Source organism: Pempheris klunzingeri, chromosome 22, assembly GCF_042242105.1.
Source record: "Pempheris klunzingeri isolate RE-2024b chromosome 22, fPemKlu1.hap1, whole genome shotgun sequence".
Taxonomy (NCBI): Eukaryota; Metazoa; Chordata; class Actinopteri; order Acropomatiformes; family Pempheridae; genus Pempheris; species Pempheris klunzingeri.
The window spans coordinates 3,652,921-3,678,408 of NC_092033.1; the positions used below are offsets into that span (position 1 = coordinate 3,652,921).

The following is a 25,488-nucleotide window of genomic DNA, read 5'->3' on the forward strand; positions in this document are numbered from 1 at the left end:
TCGCTGTCTTTCAAGTCATCAAGCAGCACCGTTGCTATAGGTGGGAGACACAGAGAAGAAAAAGGGAGATAGATAGAAAGAGAAAAGCCACCTGATGCTTTGACTAGTTTAAGAGAGGCCAGACACGCTGGCGACAGCAGCTAACAAGCTCTCTATTAGGGTTAACCCACAGTGGTAACTCAATCACACACACACACACACACACACACACACACACACACACACCCCTTCAAGTGTAATACCTGCTGCAGTCACAAGCACAGCCGCTGCCCGTGTTGATATTTTTATGTCTGTGGGAGAAGAAGAGAGACACAAAAGCAAAAACAGTAAAAAGCAATGCTTTTGATTCATTTTCACACAAAAGCAGCAGTCGTCATACGTGCACACAGGCAACACACCAGCACCTCTGTACCATGTGCATAGGAGCAGCTAACCCAATTGCCTGTGTAATTGTTAAATCACTCCCATTACACCGCAACCAGTGTAATTTGTGTTTTCCTTACGCGCCGTATGTGTAGATGTGCACACACACTCATAAACTGGACCATAACCAACCGCCCTCCCTCACATGCTCTCTCTCTAATGCACCCACACACACACACACATAGCTGTGCAGACATACCTGTGTGTGTGTGTGTGTGCATCCTAGCCATTGCGACATGAACCTTGCCCCCCATTCACAGCAGGCTGGCCTTTAATAGTCCCTGTCCATAGAAAGTTAATGGACGAATATTAAAAGCCAGCTATTTCTCTCTCTCTTTCCCTCTCTCTCTCTCTCCAAATTAATTATTGGTTCTATCGCTCGCACGTCCCTTCTTTAGCAATAGGTCATCCAGGTCTTGCATTAATTGCCGGAGCATATGGTCGCCAACAGATTTTAGCTGTGGGACTCGCACTTTAGCGGGGGCTATTTTTTTCGCGTGCTCAGATGCGAGCCATATTGTGCGGCGCTGGCAGCTATTGTTCGGCGCATTAACTTCATAGAGCTAATTACTCCCCAATAATAACTTTACCTTGGAGTTTTTAGCGCGCCGCGTGCCAACCAACCTGTTTCGCACCCCATATGTTAATTAGCGGCCACATCTTCATTATGCCGCAGCGGTGCTTTAAGTTCAAGCTGTGCCGCCTGGCGCGTGGTGAACGCAGCCTCTACTCGCTGCCAATTATCCAACTCTTGCTCCCCTCTACGTCTCTCTTCCTCTTTCTCCCTCTCTTGTTCATTCTGTTCTGTCTATCTGCTGTTTATTTCCTGAGAAGTTCTCTTGCCAGGGTGAATTGTCGACTTCTCTCCTTCTTTCTGTCCTCTTTGCCCCTGTGAAAGTTCTCAAGAAAAACTTTCACACATTTTCTTTAAATATATGGTTCCTCCACCGTTCACAGTATTTTTCTTTGTTTTGCATTCAGTTTATCACTGATTAGAGGATTTGGTTTCAGATGAGTTCCAATTTTGTTTGTTTCAGGTCTCTTTTTTTTTTTTTTCCCTTTTTCTCCACATCGGCAGCCGACAGTAGCAGCAGTGTGATGTTTTGTGTGTGTGTGTTGTAGGTTTTCATGTTCGCTTTGGGCCTGATGTGAAAGAGAAGCTGAGGAGTGCGTTATTCCCCAAAGCGCCTGCTGTTTCAGATGTGCCTTTTCCTTTATGTTGGATCTGGAGATTGTCTGATAGATCTGGCCTCGCTCTTACTTTCCCTCTCTCTGTTTCTCTCGCTCTCACTTCCTCTCACAGGCTTTTCTCTCCTTCTGTCAATGCATCTCTTTGTCTCTGATTCCTTTTCTCTGATTTGGGAGAGCTATCTCAGTCTCTTTTCTCCCTCTTGGTTTCAAAGTTTACACTATGATCACGAGGCTAACGCACTGAGCTCATAATCCACTTTAAGGTATTGCATTAATGGTACATTCAATATTAGGAGAAATATCAGATTAAGTCATTTTGCAGATGGCACAGGAATGTAAATGGAAAGGAATGCATAAGGGGCCGTGATGAGGGAGACACTCCAATATCATATGATCAGCTGGACAACCCTCCCCCACCCTCACCCCCACCCCCCAACACACACACACACACACACACACACACACACACACACACACGCACGCAAACACACATTTCAGACAGATTTTCTAGATCCTTGTTGCTTCCTGTTACAGTCAACTCGCTCTGACCCATGTTGTCTGCCTCATATGTGTGTGTGTGTGTGTGTGTGTGTGTGTATTACCCTTTGGAGGTCAGAGTGTGTGTGTGCCAGTGACCATGCTAGACTAGTGGTCCTGCTCATCAGCTCGACAGCTGTTACACACATATCCAACTCAACAGCAACATATGGGAAGAAACGATTCTCCATAAAACGTTCTCAGTCTTACTCTGCATATTTCATCTTTTCTCTCATTTTTTTGTGCCTTTCTTTTGCCATTTTGTTCTTTTTTTTTTTTCTGTTGCTTGATCTTCTTATCCAATTGTGGAGACTTACATGTATTGTGCAACAGTTCTGTCGGCTGATTAATGTCTCCTTACTGTGTGCAGGCTTTTTAATTATGAGATAGAAAAAGAGACGGATAAAAAGAGTAAAAGACTTCTTTCTATGATATTTTCATTTTCATTTGTAGTGGAAGGAAGCAAAGCCATGTGCACACACACAGACGTCACACCGTATATGAGCCAGTGTGACTATGTACAGTATGCATGTATTACAGCTGCCACAGACTTATCTTCCTCCTCTCCTCTCCTTTCCTTTCCTCTCCTCTCCTCTCCTCTCCTCTCCTCCTCCCTACGGTACATTACAGTATTGCTAGCCAGCTCCACTCCAGCATATGTCCAATTAGGCCTGAAAGGCAAAGCAGAACAGTTCTGTCTGTGATTCGTCCCCACGGGGGTCCTGTCCGAGCGTCGCGCTGGAACGCCTCTCCCTTCTGATCGCGTGGCGCAGGCGGCACTGCGGTTTATGGTTTACCAAAATGGTGGAGTAATTATTGTTTTTGGTGTAAGGGGGAAACAGGAGCCGCTTGAAGAGAGCGCTATTCCCCTGCGCCGTGATAGTTTGATTACAGTGCTGCTGGCTGCCGCATGCCGACTCACAGGGGCAGAAGGAGGGGGAGGATGAGACACACTCACACACACTCACACACACTCACACACACACACACACACACACACACAGGTATTTACAGTACACGAGCATGCATACGCCTAGGGAAACTTGAGTATACACACACAGGCAGGGAAAGCTGTTAGCACTGAGAGACAGCCGCTCTCTCTCTATTTACCTGTCTCAAGCACTAACCACTTCAAGTGTCCATATCACTGAGATATTACCTGATTGTACCACCGCATCCTTATGATTGTGAAGCCATTTCCAGCCATTTTCATCATTCCAGATCAATTTTCCACATCAGACAGCTTTTACCTGCCCATTATCCTATTCAGCCATTACCGCTCTGCCCTCCTGGCAAAATAAGAGACATGAGAGGAGGAGGAGGAGGAGGAGGAGGAGGAGGAGAGATGAGTTTTAAAGAGGGAACAAAGTGTTTTGCAACCAGGAGAGCAGGTCAAAGATCTAAAGACCCAATCAGGCGTTTGATTTAAGGGGGTGCTCCAGCAATCTTACACATGAAGTTTCGTTTACTTGCCGCAAGGACAGATATGGAATTTTTAAGGCAAGGCCACTTTGGCCTTTGATAGATCTAAATTTATTGGGGCTTTGTGTCCTAAATGTAGGGCACCAAGGGCAAATCCAATGGTGCATCAGCAGTAAGTGATTGCTTGAAGGCAAAGCAGTATACAATCATCTGTTGGGAGTAAGTGCATTTAAAAAGATTGTACGTTGAAGTGCGTATAATATATAATAATAATAAGCTCACACTAGTTCTGCTCAAGCTCTCTCCTTCTTTTAGTCACTCTCTCGCTAATCCCACAGTTGTTTACATGTTATTCAGATCTGCTAGTAGTTACTTTAGTCCAGCATTCGGCGATTTGTTCTCTCTCACCCTTTCCTGCGCTCTCTTGCTCACTGTGTCTCATGTTTAGTTATTCCGCTTATTAGGAGATCTGCAACTTTCATTAAAGGACACAACATCCAGTTAAAAACAGGGCACGCCAAACTGACCAAGTGGGTAGTTCATTTTAGGGAGGATCCTCATGGCCAAACTCCGGGGCATCCACAGCACTGGTCGCTTGGCCGTGGTGTCATTTCTGCCCTGCAAGGAGTATTTCTCCCCTTTGAATACAGTTGTATGATGTGTTCTGTAGCTTAGGAGGAGTTTTCTAAGGACTAGGAGAGTGTAATGAAAGATGATGTCAAGTTGCATAATGGGAAATGTAGGCTCCTGAGTTTTGGGGGCATGATGCATTCAAGGGGCTAAAATTAAAAATTTCAGGTTTCTCACTAGTTTCCCAAATTTGTAGAAGTGTAGGAAGCCATTTATACTTAACAGGTCACTTTTAACGGTTATATAGATGGAATCTCATCGAGTCTTCAAAGATCAAGTGGACATAAAGCACTTTTCTAAAGTTAGTTTCTTCTTCTTCTTCTGGTGTGGGTGCAGTATTGTATTGTATCACTGCCACGCTCAGAGATTCAAAGCAAAACTGTTTGCCAATTAAAACACGTTAAGTAATGAAAATACCTGAAATGCACCTACAGAGGAGAAGAGTCACTGGGGGCTGTGCTGTATGTGATCTTGTAGCATCTAAACCGTTGCCCACTAGTTTATGGAAACACATTGCTGTCCTTGTTCTGACTTTTTGGAAAACTGCTTAAATTTGCACAGAACCTGGTTTGAGCTTCTTGCCTGTCTTCATATTTGTGGCTTGTGCATCATACCAGCTTTACACCTCAGCTTTACGTGATGACAAGATTCCTCCTATTTTCCTCCTTCTCTCACCTTCTTCCACTCTCCCTCTCCTCCTCCCTTCCTCTCCTCATCTTCCCCCATCTTCCCTCTCAAACTGTCAGTCAGTCCATCACACGCGAGTCTTTGTGTGTTGTTTTTGGCAGAACGCTGTTTAGTGCAACCATCTGTCTCCTACTTCTCTCTCTCTCTCTCTCTCTCTCTCTGTCTCCCTCTCTCTCCTTCTCTCTCTCTCTCCCTCTCCTGTCGTCCCTGCCAAAGCCACCCATCGGAGGAGCTTTTTTCTGCTTCTCCTTTTAAATTCCTGGAAACCTTGTGAAGTCGTATGGCTCTCTGCCGACGGGCGCGCAGAGAGGGTTGTGTCTGCGCGTTTGTGTGTGCGTTGGTATGTTTGGGTGGTTGGGGGGGATTGATGCGGGGAGAAGGGAGAGAACATCATCTTCCAAATAAAAGGAAAAGGCCAGCTGTTGTGAGAGTTTTGTGAACTGTCCTCATGACTTGCTTTTTGTCTTTGAATCGAGAAGAAGTGTGTGTGTGTGTGTGTGTGTGTGTGTGTGTGAGAGAGACTTCATTAGTCTTCGCAGACTGATGTCGTATATGTGTGTTACATGAATAAATGTATATGAGTCTGAATGAATATGATTCTGAGAAATTATTCTTATGTAATTCATAAGAGTCCTCAGAATGGTACTCAAGGCTGTTCTGGGATCAGTTACATACACAGTGCTATTTTTAGTATTATTATGATTGTTTCCAGTGTCTGTCTACTGGTGGTCACTTTAAGACATGCCAAAGATGCTCATGGCTCCCTCTTCTTTTTCAACTCTCTTCCTCCCACTCTCTCCTCTCCCTCCTTCATCAGCAGGTCCAGGGCCAACTCCCTCCGCTGATGATTCCTGTCTTTCCTCCGGACCAGAGGACCCTGGCGGCGGCAGCAGCCCAGCAGGGCTTCCTCATGCCCCCTGGCTTCAACTACAAGCCTGGCTGCAGTGAGTAACACACAAGCGAGCGCATACATTCATAAATAGGTGCAACTTTTAGTGTAAAAGTACTTTTTATGTGTGATGTTTCAAATGTTTTTCACCAAGCAAGGTAGTCTGACCGTTTTCCCACACAAGGAGTCGGATTGTTTCCCAAAAGACGAACTCGCCCCTACAACAACATCTCTCTCTTAATAGAAAAACCAGTCCAAATACACCCTTCCTGTTTACACTCTCAATCTCTCTCTTTTTATCTCTCTCTCTCCCTCTCTCGCTTAGTCCTTTTGGCTCCCTCCTTTTGTCTTGTCTATTTTTTGATGTATAAAAGCAACAAAATACAGGCGTCCTGCCGGACATGTTTTTTTTTTTTTTTTTTGGCTATCACGCTCCGGCTGTGTGGCAATGTGTTGTTTACCATGATAGAGAGAGAGAGACAGAGACAGAGAGAGAGAGAAAGAGTGGTGGGTGCTTGCCAGGGGATGCTGGGAATAAATGCACGGTTGGGGGGGTTAGCAGGGGGGAGGGATGGGGGGTGGTAATGTGACCTGCCCCAGGTTCTCCTCACATTAACACAAGACGCAGCCAGAACATGTTTCCAACACAGCCCACACACACTAACACACACATACACACACAAACGTCCAGGCAGCCAGAAATTGCTTTGTGATATCGCAAACACAAAAAATACAAAAAAAATTTTCTTCGATATGTGAGCGTGCACACAAACCCATGCTCGTGCACACTCAGTCCCGCTCCCCCCACCCCCTTGGAGTTTCACAGCTTCCCAAACAAGTCCATTTCATTTTAATTAGTGCCATCTTCACCCACGCCCACTGCCCACGTAAATACCCTGTCAAGTGGTGGGCTTGTCTTTTCACTGCCTTCGCCAACTCCAACCGGATTGGCACGCTTCGCCAGGCTGGGCCGCCCCTGAGAAAACACTCTGGCAAGTTTCAAAGTTGTTGTGAGTTGATGTAGTTTGGTGCTGCAGCTCTAAATAGGACATGTGTAGCATTGTGCTCTGACATATTCTCACGGCGCTTCATAGCTTTGAAGATATGAATAGATTTTATCTGCAACTGTAGCCATCTTGTCTGAACTCCTGTTGATCACTAACACTGTTTTTCTCTCGTCCAAGCACAACATGTTAAAGCTAAAGATAACTGTTTAACTTTTTGAGAACTTTTTACAATCTACTTAACAACATTAGTTCCAAACAGCACTGCGTTTTCAGATATAACATGTTCATAGCTCATTTTCACACTTTCTCTTACGTCCAAAGCTTAGTTGCCTAAATAGCATTAACATATGGCCTCTGCAGTACCAAGGTTTGCCAAATTCTTGTGTTTCATGTAGGTTTCAAATAACTTAGAGAAGACACTGAAATGCATTTAAAGGGACATTAGTGTTTTAGCATTGCACTTTGATAAAGTTGAGGAGCTAACAAAAGGCAGATTGAAAAAAGAAAAACCCTCTAATATGATTCAAATTCCAAAACCACTGGATCCTACATTTCCCATAATGTAACTCAATGGTGTTTTTCATTGGACAATCCCTGCCCTACAAATGCTTACATCTGTTCCTAACACAGCTTGTTGACATCATTGGGTTTGTACCTCAGAGCCGTATAAGACATGACACAACTATTTTTACAGACTTGGTTTTCTTGCTCGTGACGAATAAACCGAGCTCCATGTTTAAAATCTGTGGAGTGTCCCTTTAAGAATTCGAAAAATGTGAAATTGCAGACAAATTGACACCAAAGGGACACTGATGACGTTTTTGCATCTCACTTCCTTCAATATGTCTCGTCTTTCGTCTGTTTGTCAGTGAGAAATTTCATCCTCGTCCGCCGAGGTCGCTGTCCCCAAGCCAAGAGCAACATGTTTGCTTTCCTCCGTGCTTCTCTCTTTTGTTACAGCGACCCCCAGGAGGAGCATAAATATCCACCCAGCTCATGTTTGTCCAGGGAGCGCAGAGAAAAGACCCATCTCCTAGAATACACAGTCCTGAAATAATTCTTTAATCCCTCCTGCCCTCTCTGCCGGAGAAAAGAATGCCTCAGCTTCGCTTTTTTTTAAGAACCGACTTTATATGGGAAAATATGTCAGAAGGAAAGTCTTGGCTTATGCCAAACACACACACACATTTCCACGGACACACACATGCACACGAGATGGTCCTGATACAGCCAAGAGGCTGACCGCTTAACGTTCAGGTCAGAAATCCAAGGTCAAGCCCCGAGAACATTCCCAAGTTTTCTCCATGAAGAAACGAGTGTGAGCAGCTTAAAGTTGCTTAGTGGACACGTCCACATGCATATCAGAGCTGTCATCAGGCTGGCTTTATGCAATATGACAATAATTAAGTACAGTATTCCTCCTCTCCTCTCCCCATCTGCCCTTGCTCACCCTCCATCTTGTCCTCCCCTCATCTCTGACCTTTCTCTCCCTTCTTTTCTCTCTTTCGCTTTCTCTCGGAGTAATTACAACATGGCCTATCTGCACCTGGTCACTAATAATCCTCACTCGTCCTTTGCTCCCCCTGCTTTTCTCTCTGCACTTCTGTCATCTCCTCCGCCCTGTTCATCCATCTATCTCTTGATTTATCACTCCTGACAGACGGGGAGAGAGGGAGACGAAGGGATGGAGGTGGAGAGTAACTTGTGAAGAGAGAAAGATGACAACAAGAAGGACACAAGGAGAGAGAAAGTGGGGGAGAGACTGAAAGCGCAGCGCTCTCCAAACAAAGCGCCAGAGTAGACAGTTGAGGGGAGAAAAAAAAAAAGAGAAAAGAGAGAGCAGCAATCGGCAGTGGCGGCTCTTAATTATGGCGCTGGGGCCAGCTTTATCAGAATCCCCTCACCTCGCTGCTCTTTGTCAGGGGGTATTAAGGAGGAGGACACACAATCAGGCTTTTCATTAAGGCCCTACCAGCAGCGCACACAAAGGACGGCTTTAACAGCTGCAGAGAAGGACTCAGGTGGTGATGGTGGGAGGGGGATCGATGGGGGTGAGGCGAGAGCTGGAAGAGAGGGACGAAGGTGGGACGAGAGAGAGGAGAAAAACAGGGGGATGAGGGATGAGGGAGGGGGATGCAGAAGCAGAGAGAGAGATGGAGGATGAGGGAGAGGAAAGGGAGACAGAATGAGGATCGAGGGATGGATGGAGAAAGGGTTAGTGACTGAGAGGAGAGGTGTGAGAAGGGGGGATGCAAGTGTTTTTGATTTAATATTTAATATTCTTCTTTCTTCTCTGGTTCTCTTCAGGTGACCCCTACCCCCTCCAGCTCATCCCCACAACGATGGCTGCTGCTGCTGCTGCTGCCACACCAGGACTGGGACCCTTACAACTCCAGGTGAGTCTCCACATGACCTCTCGGAAGCAGAACCCAAAGTTTTTGAATATCACAGACTAAAACACTCCAAGTTTTTCCATTGGGAATAAACCCCCTGACAGTGTTCACACCACATATAGTGCACACTGAGCTCCACACCACCACAAACACAGCCACGGGGGAGGGATGCACAGCTGTCACTTTCTGCCAAAGTGAGGACAGTGAGGCGATCCCTTAAAGAACATGATCTTCATGATCAGAGCTCCAAAAATCACACAGAACTGACAAGTGTAACCCTAACCCCTCTAGCTGCGTCCTGCAATAGGAAGCACAAGACAGAAGTATTCAGATCGACTGTCAGAGCTCATCTGTGGGTGATGCTGAAGAGATTTCAATCTCTTTTAACAGCACAGAGGCTTCTTTGTGTGCGATTTTACTTTAAGGTTACCATCATGATCAAAATGATGACCGTATTTGGTTGTCTATCCACAAGAACCCGAGGACACCAAGAAGGATTTTTTTAGGCACTCACTATTCTCAATTTTATCAAACTTATATGTACACGTTCAAGAAAGTGGTCTGCTTGTTTGCTTGAAACATTGAATAAAGCAAGAAAGCAGAAAGGGATGAAACCACAGACAGTGAAACGGGCAAAAAATGAGTCAACATCTGTTCTCCCACTTACAAGGAGGATGAGTCTGACTTTGGTCCATTTCCTGTCTGCATATTTAGAATAAATATAATCCTGACCCCCCGACCCCTGCTCATACACTCACCCTCTCCTACTGACCCCCACACACACATTCACGCAGGCAAGCGCACACGACTAGCCCTCAGATTCTTCCATTCAGATCCTCGTGAGCTTTGGGGCCCTCTTTCCCAGGGGTTAAGAGCCTGCTCGGGCGCCCCCCTACAAGCCCTCATGTCTCCTTAACACGCATTATCGTAACATATGACACACGCGCATGATTATCTGTTCTGTTGACACACATTTACCTGCACATCTTTTCCACACACTTAAGGAATGATGGGAAAATATGGGTTAGAGGTTAGGCAGAGTGTGTGTGTAATACATTTGCACCTGTCAACCAAACGTGCTGCCCCATATGCTAGACACTACAGGGAGAGTAGAATAGCTTTGTAATTCTGTCATGGAGAACGGACCCCGCTGTCCTCACTGATTTCATTATTACTCTTGTGTGTGTGTGTGTGTGTGTGTGTGTGTGTGAGAGCACATTTGTGTGTTTAGCCTGAGAATAATGTCCTCTGTGCTGTTATCACTGCTTCAATCTAGCCGTCCATATGTTCGACTGTGTTCAGACTCACTCAATCTCCAGTTGAACGGCTTTGTCCACCTTGCAGTTGGATTTTGTTTTTTTCGTTTTTTACCAGCAGGGAGGGGTGAGAGGACACAGCAAGTGCAAAAAAACATCTCACTAGCAGATTTCTTTCTTACAATCCTCCCAGAAAAACACACACACACACACACACACACACACACACACACACATACACACACACACACACACAAACACATTCGAGATTAAGGCTTTTCAGAAAGAAACGGATTTGCCCGGGCTAAAACAAGTACAGATGTCTCAATGTGGTTGGATTTCCTTTGGGATCGTCTCTGTGCCTTCATTTGATGAGGAGGTGCTTCTGTCGCCGAGACGAGACATGACAGTTAGCTCGGGCCTCGGGTCGCCACGGCAACACAGTGGTTTTGTCGGAGAGGACACAGGTGAACCCACTTAGCCACAAACAGAGATAGAAAATAAAAGATTGTCAGAGAGTACACAATGAACTTTCAAGTTGCATTCAGAAGTGCATGGAAACCCATTGACCGATGTGTTATTTCAACTTGTTAACACACACACACACAGTCATTATAGTGTGTAGTGTAATTACTTGAACACGCCTAATGTTTGGCACAAAGGAAAATGTAATCCTTAAATGAGGTAAAAATATGAAAATGGCAGATTTACTAATAACATTGTAGTGACATCCAACACACATGTAACAGAGGGTTTCTTATCTAAGGCAACGTGAGGACAGAATGTAATCTGGTCCAGGTCATGACCTTTGGTGTCTCAGTGCTTTCAACAGACTTCAAAGACTCACTTGGGGAACTGGTGCCATGATGCTAATGAAGGCAGCCCATAATGTATGCACACACCTTCATACACTCCTACTAACAACATTAAAGCTGCACCAGGGACCTTACTGGCTATTAAGTAACTGCAGTTTTATTACCCAGAAGTCCAGTAATGATCTGTCTCTTTCTCTTAACAACGTGCTTGATAATTTATTTTGTACTTGCCTTTTATTTTTATTAAAATACATATGCATCACTAACTTCCTTGTAGGATTAAAAAAAATAATAAAAAATGTGGCTACCGCACCAACAAAATTAAAGGGACACTACAGAAGTGTAGTACTGCACATGGTTTGAAGCTGGTTGACTTAAAAGATGCCTGAGTTACTTTGACTTTGCGTTTCAATTTGTAGGTTGAGCCCAGAAGCTCTGAATCGTACATTTCCCACAATGCAACTCAGTAGCGCCTTCTGTCTGAGCCTCGCTGGCTGGTAGACACTCACGTCTTTCAAGCTCCCTGCCTCCAGTTTAAGACAGCATATTTGCATATTGTCATATTTGTAGTTGAATTAATATATTTTTAAACTAAACTTGAGGTGTAACTTAGAGGAGTGCCCCTTTACATTGCACAAGTATACAACATTCCTCTTATAAGCTGATAAAAAAAGAGGGTATAATAATACGCATATCAATGAAACTATCAGTGCAGAACAGCATGTATGCCTCGATGACACTGTAATTGCATACATAGAAAGAGGACTAAGAGAAAACTCAAAAGCACAGCTTTTAGTTAAGTGCAATTCTTAGAAAAATGTATTAATCTCTCAATGATTTAAAGCTCCTTCTATGTTTAAAACATCCTCCATTAAAATCAAAAGAGTGGCACTTATAGTGAATGGGAGCTTAACAGAGAATCCTCCACAGACTGTTTTCAAGGCAAAGGAGGCTTTGCAGTGTACAAGTTTGGCATTTAGCATCTTAATCTGGGGGATAAATGTGACATTGTGCATTAGAGGATGTTAATCTGGCTCCCTATTGACCCTAGATATCATTGATACCCTCCATATCACATAAGTGGACCGAAAAGAACAGAGAGAGCAGGAAAATGAGAAGAAAAATACACTTATCCGGACAAGAGAGAGAGAGATCGGCAGGGAAGGTGCAGAGGTACCAGAGAGAATGATCAGTTAAAAGGATAAACAGAGGGAAAGAGAGATGGGGGGATTGAGGTAAGTGGAGGAGAAAAGTGTGGATGTGAGTGAGAGATTAATTGTGTGTGTGGCGCGCGGTAAAAGAGGGTCAATGGCGTGGGTCAGGCATCATATGGAGAGGCAGATGTTGGAACATATTGTCCTGGATTACCACACTGTACACCGGAGAGATGGACGGACGAACAACAGACAGGCAGTTAGAGGGAGGCAGGCAGGGAGGGAGGGAGGGAGGGAGGGAGGAAAAAAGAGAGCGGGACAGATGACAGAAGGTAAATGAGAAATCAATCGTCTAACTTGTTTCTCCAGAAAACCTTATCTGGAAGAGAGAAAGAGCACAGCAAAGCATTTTCTCAGATGTGAGAATTGCTTCCGTGTTGATATCTTCTTCACGGCCTTAAAGGCTTCTCGGAGTGGCAAGGAAATGCCATTTTGTGATAGCACTGTGGGATCGGTGTGAAATCAATAGACGGCAGAGATAGGTGCTAAGGCAAATTCTGCCTCACCACTTTCGAACACACAATAAGTCTGTAATCCTCTATGATTATTGGTGTAAAATCCTTCTGACTTACTTTACCGAGTCCTTTGTTTTGTTTTTGTCTCAGAATTGCGATGAAATTTCTAAATAAAATATTCAGGTTGCAAGTTAGTTAGTTATTCAGCAAAGATGTAAAAGTAAAATCTCCCTTTTTATTCTTTCTTACTCTTCTTTTCGACTGTCCAAAAAGTCCAAAAAGATTTGAATGTGACATAAAAACCTGTCCCTGACAAAATGTTGTGTTCCCCCTCCTTTGTGGGCCGTATTTGTTTTATTTATTGCTTAATTCAGTCATAAAATTGATAACATATCGACAGAGACAGACAGACAGACTGGCTGTCTGTCTCTCTGTCTGTCTGACTTCCGGACAGACAGACAGACAGACAGACAGACAGACAAGAATCCATTAAGATCCATACAATTGTCCCCGGTGTCCATGTAAACAATGGAGCTCAGACTGCTCTGAAGCGCCGCTAACTCTGACAACAAAGCCCAGGCGAGCTGGTAATCTGACTAAAGCCGCAGATTATTGACCAAGATTCACACACATAAACCCCCCTAAGAGAGTAGACACAGCCCGGTGTGTGTGTGTGTGTGTGTGTGTGTGTGTGTGAGCTCACACACACACACACACACAGTGTCAATAGCACTAATGCCAAACAATCACCACCATGTCTCCACTCAGAAGACCACCAATAGTCACACATCACCTTTTCACCTCCCGTCAATAGAGTTCAGGCTGCACACACACACACACACACACACACACACACACAGGGAGAGTCATGTGACAAGCACAGGCTGACCACAAACAGAAACATGCAGATGTGTTAGTGCTGTTCTCACATTAGAGGATTAGGGACAGACGGAGTGAGGAGCAGGTCGTAACGGTTCACACACACACACACACACACACACAGCTCAGCAGTAGGCCTGGCCAGTGAGTGACATTTAAAATTCCTTACTCTCATCCTGCAACTACGATTGCACCCCCCTCCCCAACTCATTGTGTTGCATATTGTGTTTGTGTGTCTGTGCCTGTGTGTGTGTGTGTGTGTGTGTGTGTGTGTTCGCTCCTCCGGTCACCCCAGGGGGCTTTGCGCTGTCACTTCCTGTTTGTTGACATGCATGTCGTTGTGGCGACGCTCTGGGCGCGCTCCACAGTGCCTCTGCCTTCTGTACCGTGTGTGTGTGTGTGTGTGTCTCTGTGAGCTGTGTGTGTGTGTGTGTGTGTGTGTGTGTGTGTCATTGCACGCCGGCCCATTGAGCAGGCTTTGAGTGACGGGAGCTGGCCTTGTAATGGAACTCAATTCACTCCGCAAATAAAGAGGCCTTTGAACCACTGGTCCGAATATGGCAGGACACACACACTCACACGCACACACACATACACACACACCGCCTGTGGTCCACTCGCTAGGGGGTTTGGCTGGTAGGGAAGGGAGGGGGGGGGTTGAGGGGTGTTCATGCTCGACTGCACCCCTCGCCCCCTCCTCACTCTCTCTTCCAGGAGCCACAGTGCAGCTAATTGAAGAGAAATGAGCGAGCGGAGGCTGATCTGATCTCCGCGAGCTGGTCCTCAGCGCCGCGTTTGTGTAGCTCGCCAGAGCATGACCGATCCCCCGCTGATTTCCACATCAGCAGCAGCAGCACACCTCATCTACTGTACGTACCTCAATTATCATTGCCCCCCTTGGTGTCTATAACAGCTGACACTCTGGGTTTCTTTCCAAAACCAAGTGGCACCAAAGCCATACGGTCTGATATTCAGTGAAGAAGTGTTCAGTCCCAGCACTGAACAGAAAGCTGGCTGAATATGGAGAAATGACGGCTCTGGACAGTCAGTTGAACATGTGGAGCTCTTCATAACCTCAGCTTTGCAATTAAGGGATGAAGTTACCTTTCATCCTGTTCCTCTGTTTGGAGCGGGCAGGTATCTTATTTAAGAGTGAAATGGAAAGTTTGGGAGTTCAATAGAAGCAACAGAGTCGAGTATTGTAACAGAAAACATGCTGCTTTTACATGAATATTGTTGTTTCCACATGTGAGTGACAGTCAGGCGGAGATTATTTCAAATTCAAATATGAGTTTCTTCCAAATAGTACTTCTTTGTGTGAGTGTGTCCGCTGCCAGTTTTGAATGTCTCATTTTTTCTCTCGTTTGTATAAAAAGAGATAAATGTCTTTATTTAAGATAGCATAGAGAGTGGGAGCTAATGTGGCTGTCAAGAGAGATAGAGAGAGGTACGAGCGGACAGAGAGAGAGAGATAGCAGTGACAGCATCTCTTCCTTGTCCATTTGCATAAACCAGCCTTTGTTTGACGCCGGTGGCCGGCAGCCAAGCACCAACAGAAGGACGGAAGTTAAACTCAAAAAAAAAAAAAAAAAAAAGGATGGTCTTCTTCCAGAAAAATCTTCCACCAGAAATAAATAATAACAATTATAACTATTCAAAAAAACAACACATCAGTTACTTCTCGCTAAACAACCGTTCTGTTCAGAGGAGGGAATAACAATCCTGAGAAAACAAAACGGCGTCTTGGAGATTTGTATTAGCCGACATGAAAGTAATTGAGCTTTGCTGGATGATTTTGAGGATGAAGATAGAGACAGAAAGAAGTGTTTATGAATACTGAAGCTTCTTCCAAGTTGTGAATATTATGCTGTCTGTCTGTTGCTGTGGAAATACTGGCCAGAGACTGTTTTGTGTGATACAATGGTATTGCATAAATATTCCCGAGTATGTTCACACCATAGCAGCTCAAGCCATAATGCTTTTATTTAATTGGAAATTAATTAAATACATAAATAAGAATAGGGAAATCCTGTTTTTTTGTTTCCCACAGCAGTTATTGAAACAATTTATCTTTATTTTTGACAATTTTATTGCATTTCTGTGTTTTCGCATCTTCTTGTCAGAACATTAGAAACATCGCAGGGGCACAAGACACAAGGCATGTAGCTTCGCACATCTCCCTCACTCTCTTTTCCTTCTCCATCATCACTTTTTTTCACCTTGAGCAAGAGCCGGGCTCTCCGGCGTGACCTCGATAGCCGGAATGTTTTCCCTTTCTCCCACGATGCACCTGGAGGGGACATGGCCATCTCTGGGCCTGTCAGAGAGGCTGTTAGCGCTTCTCCCATGGGGTGAGGGAGGGGGTTGACAGTGGAGATGTCCCTCTCTATCTCTCTCTGTCACACAAACAGAGGCCGGGCCACTAATGGCCTCTTCTTCCAGAGCTTTTTAGCCGGCGTCTTCTTTTTTGTTTGTGCGCTCTCGAGTATTCATTTATTCATGTCGCCCTTTTCTTCTCCTTTTTTTCCCTCCTCCCCTCCTCTCCTCCTTCTTCTTCTTTTCTTACTACCCCTACTCCCCCCCCCCCCCCCCCCCCCCCCTCCTCACCCCCATATCAACTCTTGTCTGTCTCTCTGTCTCTCTACCTGTCTCTCTGACCTTGCAGCAGTTGTACGCAGCTCAGCTGGCAGCCATGCAGGTTTCCCCGGGGGCCAAGCACGGAGGAAGCATGCCTCCCCAAGCCAACCTGGGCACACACTCCCCACCCACCAACACACACTCACAGAGCGACAAGGGCCGCAGCTCCCCGCCATCAAACAAGACAAAGGTAAGGGAAAAGAGTCTGTGTGTGTGTGTGTGTGTGTGTGTGTGTGTGTGTGTGTGTGTGTGAGAGCATGTTTGGGTGTTTTAATACTAGAAATGCCAGTTGAGAGTTGGCTCACACAGGTTGAGTTTAACCACTTTTTCCAGATTTTTAAAAATGTCCAGATATAAAACAACATTTAAGGACATTAAAGCTGCAAATGTTGATTTAGAAAGTACTTTATTAAAAATCTACAAGTGAAGTTCATTCACCTTTTTCACCTTGTTATTAAGTATTTTCTAAAATGTACTTTTATTTTTAGTGACCTGCCTTATTCTTTCTTATTCTCTTGTAGTCTTGTAATAAATGGACTTCTATTGGAAACGAATTAAAATCTTCTCACTACACTGGCAAATTCATTCACTTTTAAAGAAAATATAGGATTTTTTTTTACTCAATTATAGCCAGAAATGACTTAAGCAGTCTGACTGTGTTCACTTTGGCCTTTCTAGTGTTACAACAGAGACCGAAAGAGTGAATGACACTGTGTTTGACTGCATTGCATGAGCTGAAAATGTGCGTCCAAGCTTGTTTGAAGTTTGTGTTGCATCCCGAATCTGGTCCTTTTCTTCCCAATCAAACAAGTGTCCTGAGCAACGGTCACCTCCTCGTACTGATGCCCGCCTCGCTGCTACTCGGTCCCCTAACAACACTCACATCACACCCCAACTTTATCGCAGAACTCCAGCTGGTATATAGTCGCTGTGGATTTCAGGATGTATTGGTGTTTGCCGTTTTCGTGGCTGACTGCACAATAGGAGCGAGGGGGAAGCCTTGTGTCCACCCAAGTGGAATTCTATGAATATCTGGTCAGCCGTTGGGACCCCGACCACCTCCCCCCACCCATACAAACACAGAGCCCCCTGCCAACCTCTGTCCACCCTAGGACCCCCACAAGTGTAGTTGTTAGTCACAAATCTCAACAAACACACAGACGCTGTCACACACGGCTTCAAACTTGTCTGTCTGAAAGCAGGACAACACTTTTAAAATCCCACAGAGATATAAGTCCAACTTTCCCAACTTCCTTTCCTTCCCTCCGCTCTTCTCCTCCTGTCCTTATTTCCCCTTTCACATCTTTTTCTCTGCTACTTTCAACTTCTTCATCCTTCCTTATCACCCTTTTTTCCTACTTTCTTCCTGACTTACTCACACACACACACACACACATGCACACACTCACACAGTTGGGACTAGCTGGTGGCACACTTTAAAGCATACGGTTGACCCCAGTGCTTGCACCCCTGCTTCCCTGTCCATCAGCCCCTCCCTGCACTTCCATCACACACAAACACGCACGCGCTGCCATCCCGCCCCGCCGACACACTCGTCTTATTACCATATATATGGAGTTGGGCTGACAGGCGAGTGCTGCGGCCTGTGGTGGGGGGAAGAGGGGAGTCGTAATGGCCTCCCCGGTCCAGCAGGAGTGGCAGACTGGGGAGTGGACCCTCATGGCACCCGACAGGCCCCATGGAGCCAAACTGGCCAATTGATCGCTGTTTTTGAGTTTCACCCGTTGCACTTGCTCTGTTTGTGAGCATCAAGAGAAAGTTTAGATAAGTGCTCCATGGTGTGGTGGTTTGTCTTTCTTGCATTTTTCTTTTCCTTTTCTTTTCTATATGTCTATCAATCTCTCAGCCTCCTTTTCTTTTTGGTTTCTTTTATTCAGGCTGACCACTGCAACACTCTCCCTCATTTTTTCTCTCCCTCTCTCTCTCTCTGGGTGAGTGACATGTATATTTCAGAGGTGTGCTCCCCCTGTGGGCTCCATCTCAGGTCTCTAGTCATTTAGAGACGCGCTGTCTGCCTCTGCTCACAGCTGTTTGGACTCAGGCACACACCGCTTAAGTGCTTTACCCTCGGGTGAGACACGGACACACACACACGTGCGCAAATGTACACACACACACACACACATACAGGTGGTGAAGAAGACACCATGCCAACTAGAAGCCATGCAGGCCCTTTACAAACACACACACATGCACAAATCACTGCAGCATACATGCAGCTTTCTTATACGCAAGAGTGGATCTTCAGATGTAGGCAGGCATGCATACAGACCCATACAGGAGTGCAATTCAAATTATGCACCATATGTAGCCCATTCCCTGACATGCAGCACACACACACGCACTGGCCAAAGTACATTTACTCAATTACCATACTTTTTGATGTATTTTTGCATCTTTAAATACCTTTTTCAGATAATATATCTCTACTTTTACTTAAGGAACTATTAAAAACACAGTAAATTTACATGGTAGCATTACTGCTTGTACTAAAGTAAAGGCTCTGATTGCGTCTTCTATGACTGCACATGGGTACATTTTAGAATTAGCATAACCCTAACTCCTACTGCTAACTATAACAGGCATACAGTGACAACATGCAGCTGTCAATACCACTGTTATTGACATATATTATTTGTTTGTTTGTGTTGTGGAAGAATTAGAAGGGAATTACGGCAACAATCCTGCACTTGTTTTGCCATATAAACATTTCTGTTCGAATTGTATAGTTTGTCAGTGGAAATCACAAGTTAGGGACCATAGAGAGCCTAGAATAACCAAAATGGTAAAACCATTTTAAGAGTTAGCAGTGCAAATTCATCAAATACATTTAGAACTGACATAATGTTAAAAAGTCATAGAATTATCAAATTCAGGAGTTACTGGAAAGTGACAAATATTGTTAATCTACTGGAATCTAAAGCAGCAAAGATGGTGTGGAGCCAACAAGCCTGCTCTAATTACAGAAATAATGCAGGCAAACTAAAGCAGTCAGTCTAGACTGTCAAGGTAAAGTCACGTCTACACTACTGTTTTCTCCAAATACAAATTAGTAGAAAATGTGAAGTGCATACTTGAGTAGTTGGGGTTTGAATAAGTGCCACATACTGTAAGAAACAGTGTCATATCTGCCTGTACTGCTGTCTGAGAGAATTAGATATGACAATATAATTAATCTCCAGTCACTCATAGCTGGAAGGAAAAAGAAGAGAGGAGGAAAGACACAGAGTTGAAAGGAGAGAGGCGCATGTAAAGGTCTCGACATGGACATTGTAGCACACACACCTAAACACACACACACACACACTGAGACCTGCCCAGGATAAACGGTAGTGGCACACACACTTGTCCTGTTAATTGAACCGTCAGCTCTCGTGATAAGATGCAGAACCCTGATGTCGCTTTCACATATCGGCATCCACAGAAGTGAAATACAGCCCACACACACACACACACACACACACACACACACAGTCTCTCCCCTCCTGCTTCCTCTCCGTCCCTCTGGCTCTCGTTGTCACTCTGCATGTTTTCGGTCTCAAAGCTGGAGACTGTTTCATCAGCCAAGACAGACACAAAAGCAATTGTATTAATTCAAGATTCCAAGCCTTTCAGAGGCTTTAGAGGCCTCTCACACACTCACACACTCACACACACACACACACGCACACTGTCATGAGATTTAGGGCTTGTTGAACAATGTCTCGCAATGACACACACACACACTCACACACACTCACACACACACACACACACACACACACACACACACACACACATGCATAAACAAGTCGGTCCAAGCCTCTCAGCTCCACTGTCTAAACTAATTCCTCCACACTGGCATAATGCAGGTTGGCCACCTTCCCACCATAGGATTTGGCTTGGCGCGGAGGAGCGACTCCCCCATCCACTGTACAAGAGGCAGAGGCATTATCTATTTGTAATAAATATTCAAACGCATTCCCAGCCAAAGCCCACCATAATATGGGTCAGGATTGAGAAGATCCCTCTCAGTTTTTCTCTTCTCCTTTCTCTCCCCTTCTTCTCCGGCCCATTGTCTCACTGAAGGCATCTTTGGGGGTCCTTCGTCTATTTAGAAAGACCCCCCTAATGAAGGACAATCCGGTTAGGCCTCATCGTACACGCACACACACACACACACACACACACACACACACACACACACATACACATGCACAAAGTGGTGATCGCACACACATGGGCACGTACACATGTAGGGGCTTAATTGGAAGGGCTTAATTGAGTTGTGAGGGGCTCATAAGGCTTAGTACGACTCAAGGAGTGGGAATCAGGGAAAGTCGGCCTTAATGAGTGGATATGCCACACACACACACACACACACACACACACACACACACACACACACACACACACAGACAGTACTTGCTCTCTTTTTGGATCCCACTGTATGCTGGATTCTACTCCGCCTAAGAAGCAATTAGACTAATGACCAGAAAATAAAGAAAAATAATGCCTCTGTTCTGTGCTTTGAATTACAACAGGTCCACACCTGTAAGAGATAAAGTTCCCTTTAATTCAGCTTTATAAAATGTACAGTTAAATGTATCACTATAATAAAGCAAAATATCACAAAAGAATCTAAAACAACAAACTGTGTTTCTACAGCACGCAGACACTTCTGTTGTGCAGCTTTGCTGGCCTGCTCGTGTTGTGTCTGCCTTTTAATTGTGGAGTTTTAATTACACAGAGTGGTCTGTGTACATCTGGCCCCTCGGCGATCTAATTCCTTCCTTCCTGTCATGTGACCCTCCGAGGCTCCCTCTGATTGGATTAGGTCATTGGCAGGGGTGGTGTTGCCATGACAATTAACATGATAACAGCCCCCGGCGTCGAGCGGCGGTCCACATGCCAATTCATTTAGGGGCCGCTGTCTGTTACATGTATTGAGGTTATCGCTGTGTGCAGACATGCTTTGATTTAGATGAATGACCGGATTTAATGGTACGGACATATTAATATTTCATATCATAATACCTTCATCAAGAAATACTGTTGGCATCAACAACATGGAGCTCCAAAACAGTTGCTTCAAAAGTTATTGATTGGTTTCTGGAGCTGTGTGTGTCTTTGAGGCAGAAAGTGCTGCTCCGCTCTTCCGTCCACACACTCACATGTTCACAGCCATGAAGGTCCCTTGTTTCTAATGGAGCAAGTGCACATTGAAGTGGCAGACAGTCCTCTGTTCGGTTTGCTGTTTGATACACTGAGACGTCACTGTGTCTTTAGACTCTCACAGTTGTAAAGTCTCAGGGAAGTGGTCTTCTTTGTGAAAGACAGAGGAGGCATCCACCGTAGTTTTCAGAATAATTTCAAGGTGTTTCTTCTCCTCAGGTGTTTGATTGTTGCTGTCACCGGTGGCCTTGTTTGAAGCATGTTGAGAAGCAGCATGTTGAGGAGTGCATGTTTAGTGGACCCTGCATGTGGAGTGTGCACATGCATGTGTATGAATCATCTCAACTTTGCTGTGATCGGAAGTTCGATATTTTGCATGCAAATGTTAGTGGTCTGCACCAAAACGCATCAGTCTTTATTTTTGTCTGTGCTGTCAATTGTTTTGCTCATGACGAGTTGTTTGGATACGGGCAGTGGCATGCACCCCGTCACCCGTCCTACCAGGCTTGCCTTAGATTGCTGTGCATGGGCTCTCGTTTGATTAGTACTTGTGAAAGCCTCAATTGCGAGTGGTCTTGGTGAGGAAGGGGGAGGGGTCCCCACCCCCACCTCCCGCTTCCAAATTCCTACGGTGGTCACAGCAGGCGAAACTGTGCTGTTTTGGTTTTTGCAGGACAGTGAGGGTGCACAGCCACTGAACCTGTCGGCCAAGCCTAAGGCATCCGAGAGCAAGTCACCCAACTCCCCCCCAACTTCCCCACAGGTCCCTGCTGCTGCTGCCGCCACCAAGCTGGGCCAGGCCGGCTCCATGAAGCACAGCGTCGCCCCCTCCAGCATCGGAGGACCACCATCCAGAGTCAGCACGATTGGTAAGTGGACCTTAGTCTATTCACTATGAACTGGGAACATCACTGCCTCCAAATCACCACTCACATCTCCAATTTGGGTTAGTTTACTGGTGTTTTGCATATTTATGGCTGTTTCCGCTGGCTGTAGAGACATTCAACTATAAAGTTAAATTAAATGCGACAAATAATAATAATAATCAGAAACAATTAGAAAAAGTGTTTACATGGTTATTAGGTGCTAATATTTTCCTAAAAACTACTTCAGATCGGGCTGAATGAGGCCAGTCTCTGAGGTATTTGTATTCTGACTGGGCTATTATTCCGATTGTTAGTGGAATATTAGGGTCCAGTTTCTGGTAGGCTGAATGAATAAAGTGAAAAGAAACAGTATTATCGCTATTGTCACTACGACAACGTGCAAAAGGGGAAGGGGACAAGCAGTCAGATGATTTGACAGGGTGTGAACCAGAGGTCTGTTTGTTTAAAGCAACTACAAGTAACTTTCTTAAACACTGAAGTGTTTGCTAGCCTTGTTTTTCCAGCATCATCAATTCATGAATTCACATTGCTGCTTAAAACAAGGTTTGAATGAATTGATCTTTCAAACATTGCGACTCTCACCATCTGTTGAATGATGGACCACGGTTGACTCATGGTTACGCCCGTGCTCTATCACTTTTTAGCTTTTCTTATTCTTCAGCCTCGGTATCCGCCATAACCACTAAATTCTCTAAATAAGAATCTCCTCCTGCCTCCTGTTAAGTGGCTAACAGATCACTCACTGTCATACTTTACCTGGGAAAATGTAAACAGGCTTGTCTGGTCTGCTTGCTGGGAGACAGACATTTAGATTAACAAAATAGAATTAGTCAATCTTCTCGCTGATGGTTTACTTATGAAGGTCATATAGAGACATTAGTGTTAAAGTGAGACTGTTTTATAACCAGTTAAAAACTCGAAGCTGCTTTAAAGCTGGCTTGTCTTTCAGCATTACAGCATTATTGTTATAATTATAATAATACAGCATTAACACTGATTCGAACATTGACTTGACTTGAAAGAAGTAATAAGCCCCAGTTCTCCTTCTTCCACAACATGTCCAATCAAAAACATGTGTGAACGCGTACATTTTGTTTACATGCAGTATAAACGCTCACTTTAATGAAACTTTAATGAAAAGCAAATTGGTCCCATAATGACAATCTACATCTTAAAGGGAAATGGTAATAACCCTGTTGGTAGTAGTGATGACAAGAATAGCGTTTTCCTCGTAGTTTTGCCATTGTCTCTTGTGCCAGTGCCATAATCATACCCGGCCATATGCACACATACATAAAATATGACATAAATGAATCACCATTTTGTACTCTTAATCCATTTTTCACGCAACAGTGATGGTTCAAATATTACACATATGTAACAGGCTATAATTAGTGTGTTTGTGTTTTTCCTCCATGTCGCTATTTGCCTCCGGGCTGCTTCATTGTTATGTGTTTATTAGTGACTGAAAGAGACAGAGAGACATAGGAGTGAGGGGAAGGAGGGAAGGAGAGAGAGAGAGAGAGAGATGGGGATTAGCACTTTTTTTTTTTCCCCCGGAGTGATGAAGCGGGGGAATAATAAAGAGAGGAGCGCATGACAGACAGGAGGTATCACCAATGAGATTAGACAAGCCTCTTACATGAGCCAGGACAGCGCAAACACCCAGCATTAATGACACAATGACATCACACACACTCAAACACACACTCAAATGCACACAAAAGCTCACAATCCCACCTCCTCCTCCTATGCAATAGGCAGTTAGTCATTTTTTTTCTGACTTCTTGGCTAATCTCACTGTTTTTCAACAAATCGGCGGATTTAATATCAGATTAGTGGATTTGCAGTCCCAGATGTTTTTTGTTCAGAAAAATGGATTACAGTGTTTAAAGTTTGTGTGTGATCCCTGCTGAATTATTTGTGTGTGGAGACCAGCGTGTTTTGGGTTGCAGATCCCAGTTTTGTTGTAGCTCACAGTCCCATCTGTTGCCACTGAGTTTAGCCGCTCACCGGCACATTTGTTATTACGGTTCGTGGTCGTATTAGGATTCCTGTTACAAGTTCAGAGGGGATAGAGGGGGCAGACAAATTGGAAAAGAGTCTAGAGGCAGACGTTTTGATGTGAGTGTGTGTTTGTGTGTTCGGGTTATTTAAATTCAGACAGGAGCACACTCTACATGAGTGGATGTAGTGGAAATAATAAAGGTGGTAAAACTCTAGTGAGCGATTCAATGTCCAGCAACGTATACAGAACTATTCACATGTGATTCACCCGTCATCCATTTCACTATTTTCTTTTTGTAATGCGACACACTGTAACTCCTGAAGGGGACTGATTAAATGTTTTAACAGTGACAGTTGTGGTTTTTGTGAAAGAAACAAGTACAGTTTTAAGGCTCTTGTACGGTCATGGAGTATTACCATGTTACTCTTCTGCTCCGCTATATTTCAGAAGCAAATATTATACTTTTGACTTACAGATTATAATTTAACAAAACATTTTAAAGTCCCTTAATAAAATATGATGCATTTTTACAGATTAAATGACCTGAAAGTATATAAATTATATAAAATTATCTCCATCACAACCAACTGTATCATTAAAATGCACTTTACACATTAAATGCATATCACATCTGTAGTATTCATACAATAATATGTAATATGCATGAATATTACAGCTTCTTTTACTTTTTAATTTTAAGTAAATGTTTCTGATAATACCCCTGTATTAAGAATATCTTTTTTAATTTTTGTATTGCTAGTTTTAACTCAGTAAAGGATCTCAATACTGACATTTATTTTAGTGTTCATGCTAAACTGGTATAATTTTGGACAGGGTCATTTTAACTTTAAAAGAGCCTATGCTCATTTAACATGAGCTGCAGTGTTGTATAAACGTATGTCATGACGATGTATGCCCTGATACATTTTATAGACCTTAAAAAAAGCTTACAACATTGTGAAAGATCTGATTGTTCTTCGGTG

At 44.3% G+C, this 25,488-nt stretch overlaps 2 protein-coding genes across 9 annotated transcripts in view; one reads left to right on the forward strand and one right to left on the reverse strand.

Moving 5' to 3' along the window:
• Window positions 1–25,488, forward strand: part of sox5 (SRY-box transcription factor 5) — an 86,497-nt gene that overhangs the window by 52,283 nt on the left and 8,726 nt on the right. For 4 of the 8 annotated variants that reach the window (XM_070853922.1, XM_070853923.1, XM_070853925.1 and 1 more), the window contains 4 exons: window positions 5,708–5,834; window positions 9,094–9,182; window positions 16,464–16,625; window positions 22,284–22,479. In XM_070853922.1, coding sequence (XP_070710023.1) covers window positions 5,708–5,834; window positions 9,094–9,182; window positions 16,464–16,625; window positions 22,284–22,479 — 574 coding nt within the window. The remainder of the gene's footprint in view (window positions 1–5,707; window positions 5,835–9,093; window positions 9,183–16,463; window positions 16,626–22,283; window positions 22,480–25,488) is intronic. The other 4 variants (XM_070853926.1, XM_070853927.1, XM_070853924.1 and 1 more) reach the window with 2 other exon arrangements.
• etnk1 (ethanolamine kinase 1) overlaps window positions 1–25,488 on the reverse strand; it is a 110,909-nt gene that overhangs the window by 5,492 nt on the left and 79,929 nt on the right. The gene's annotated exons all lie outside the window — the stretch shown is intronic.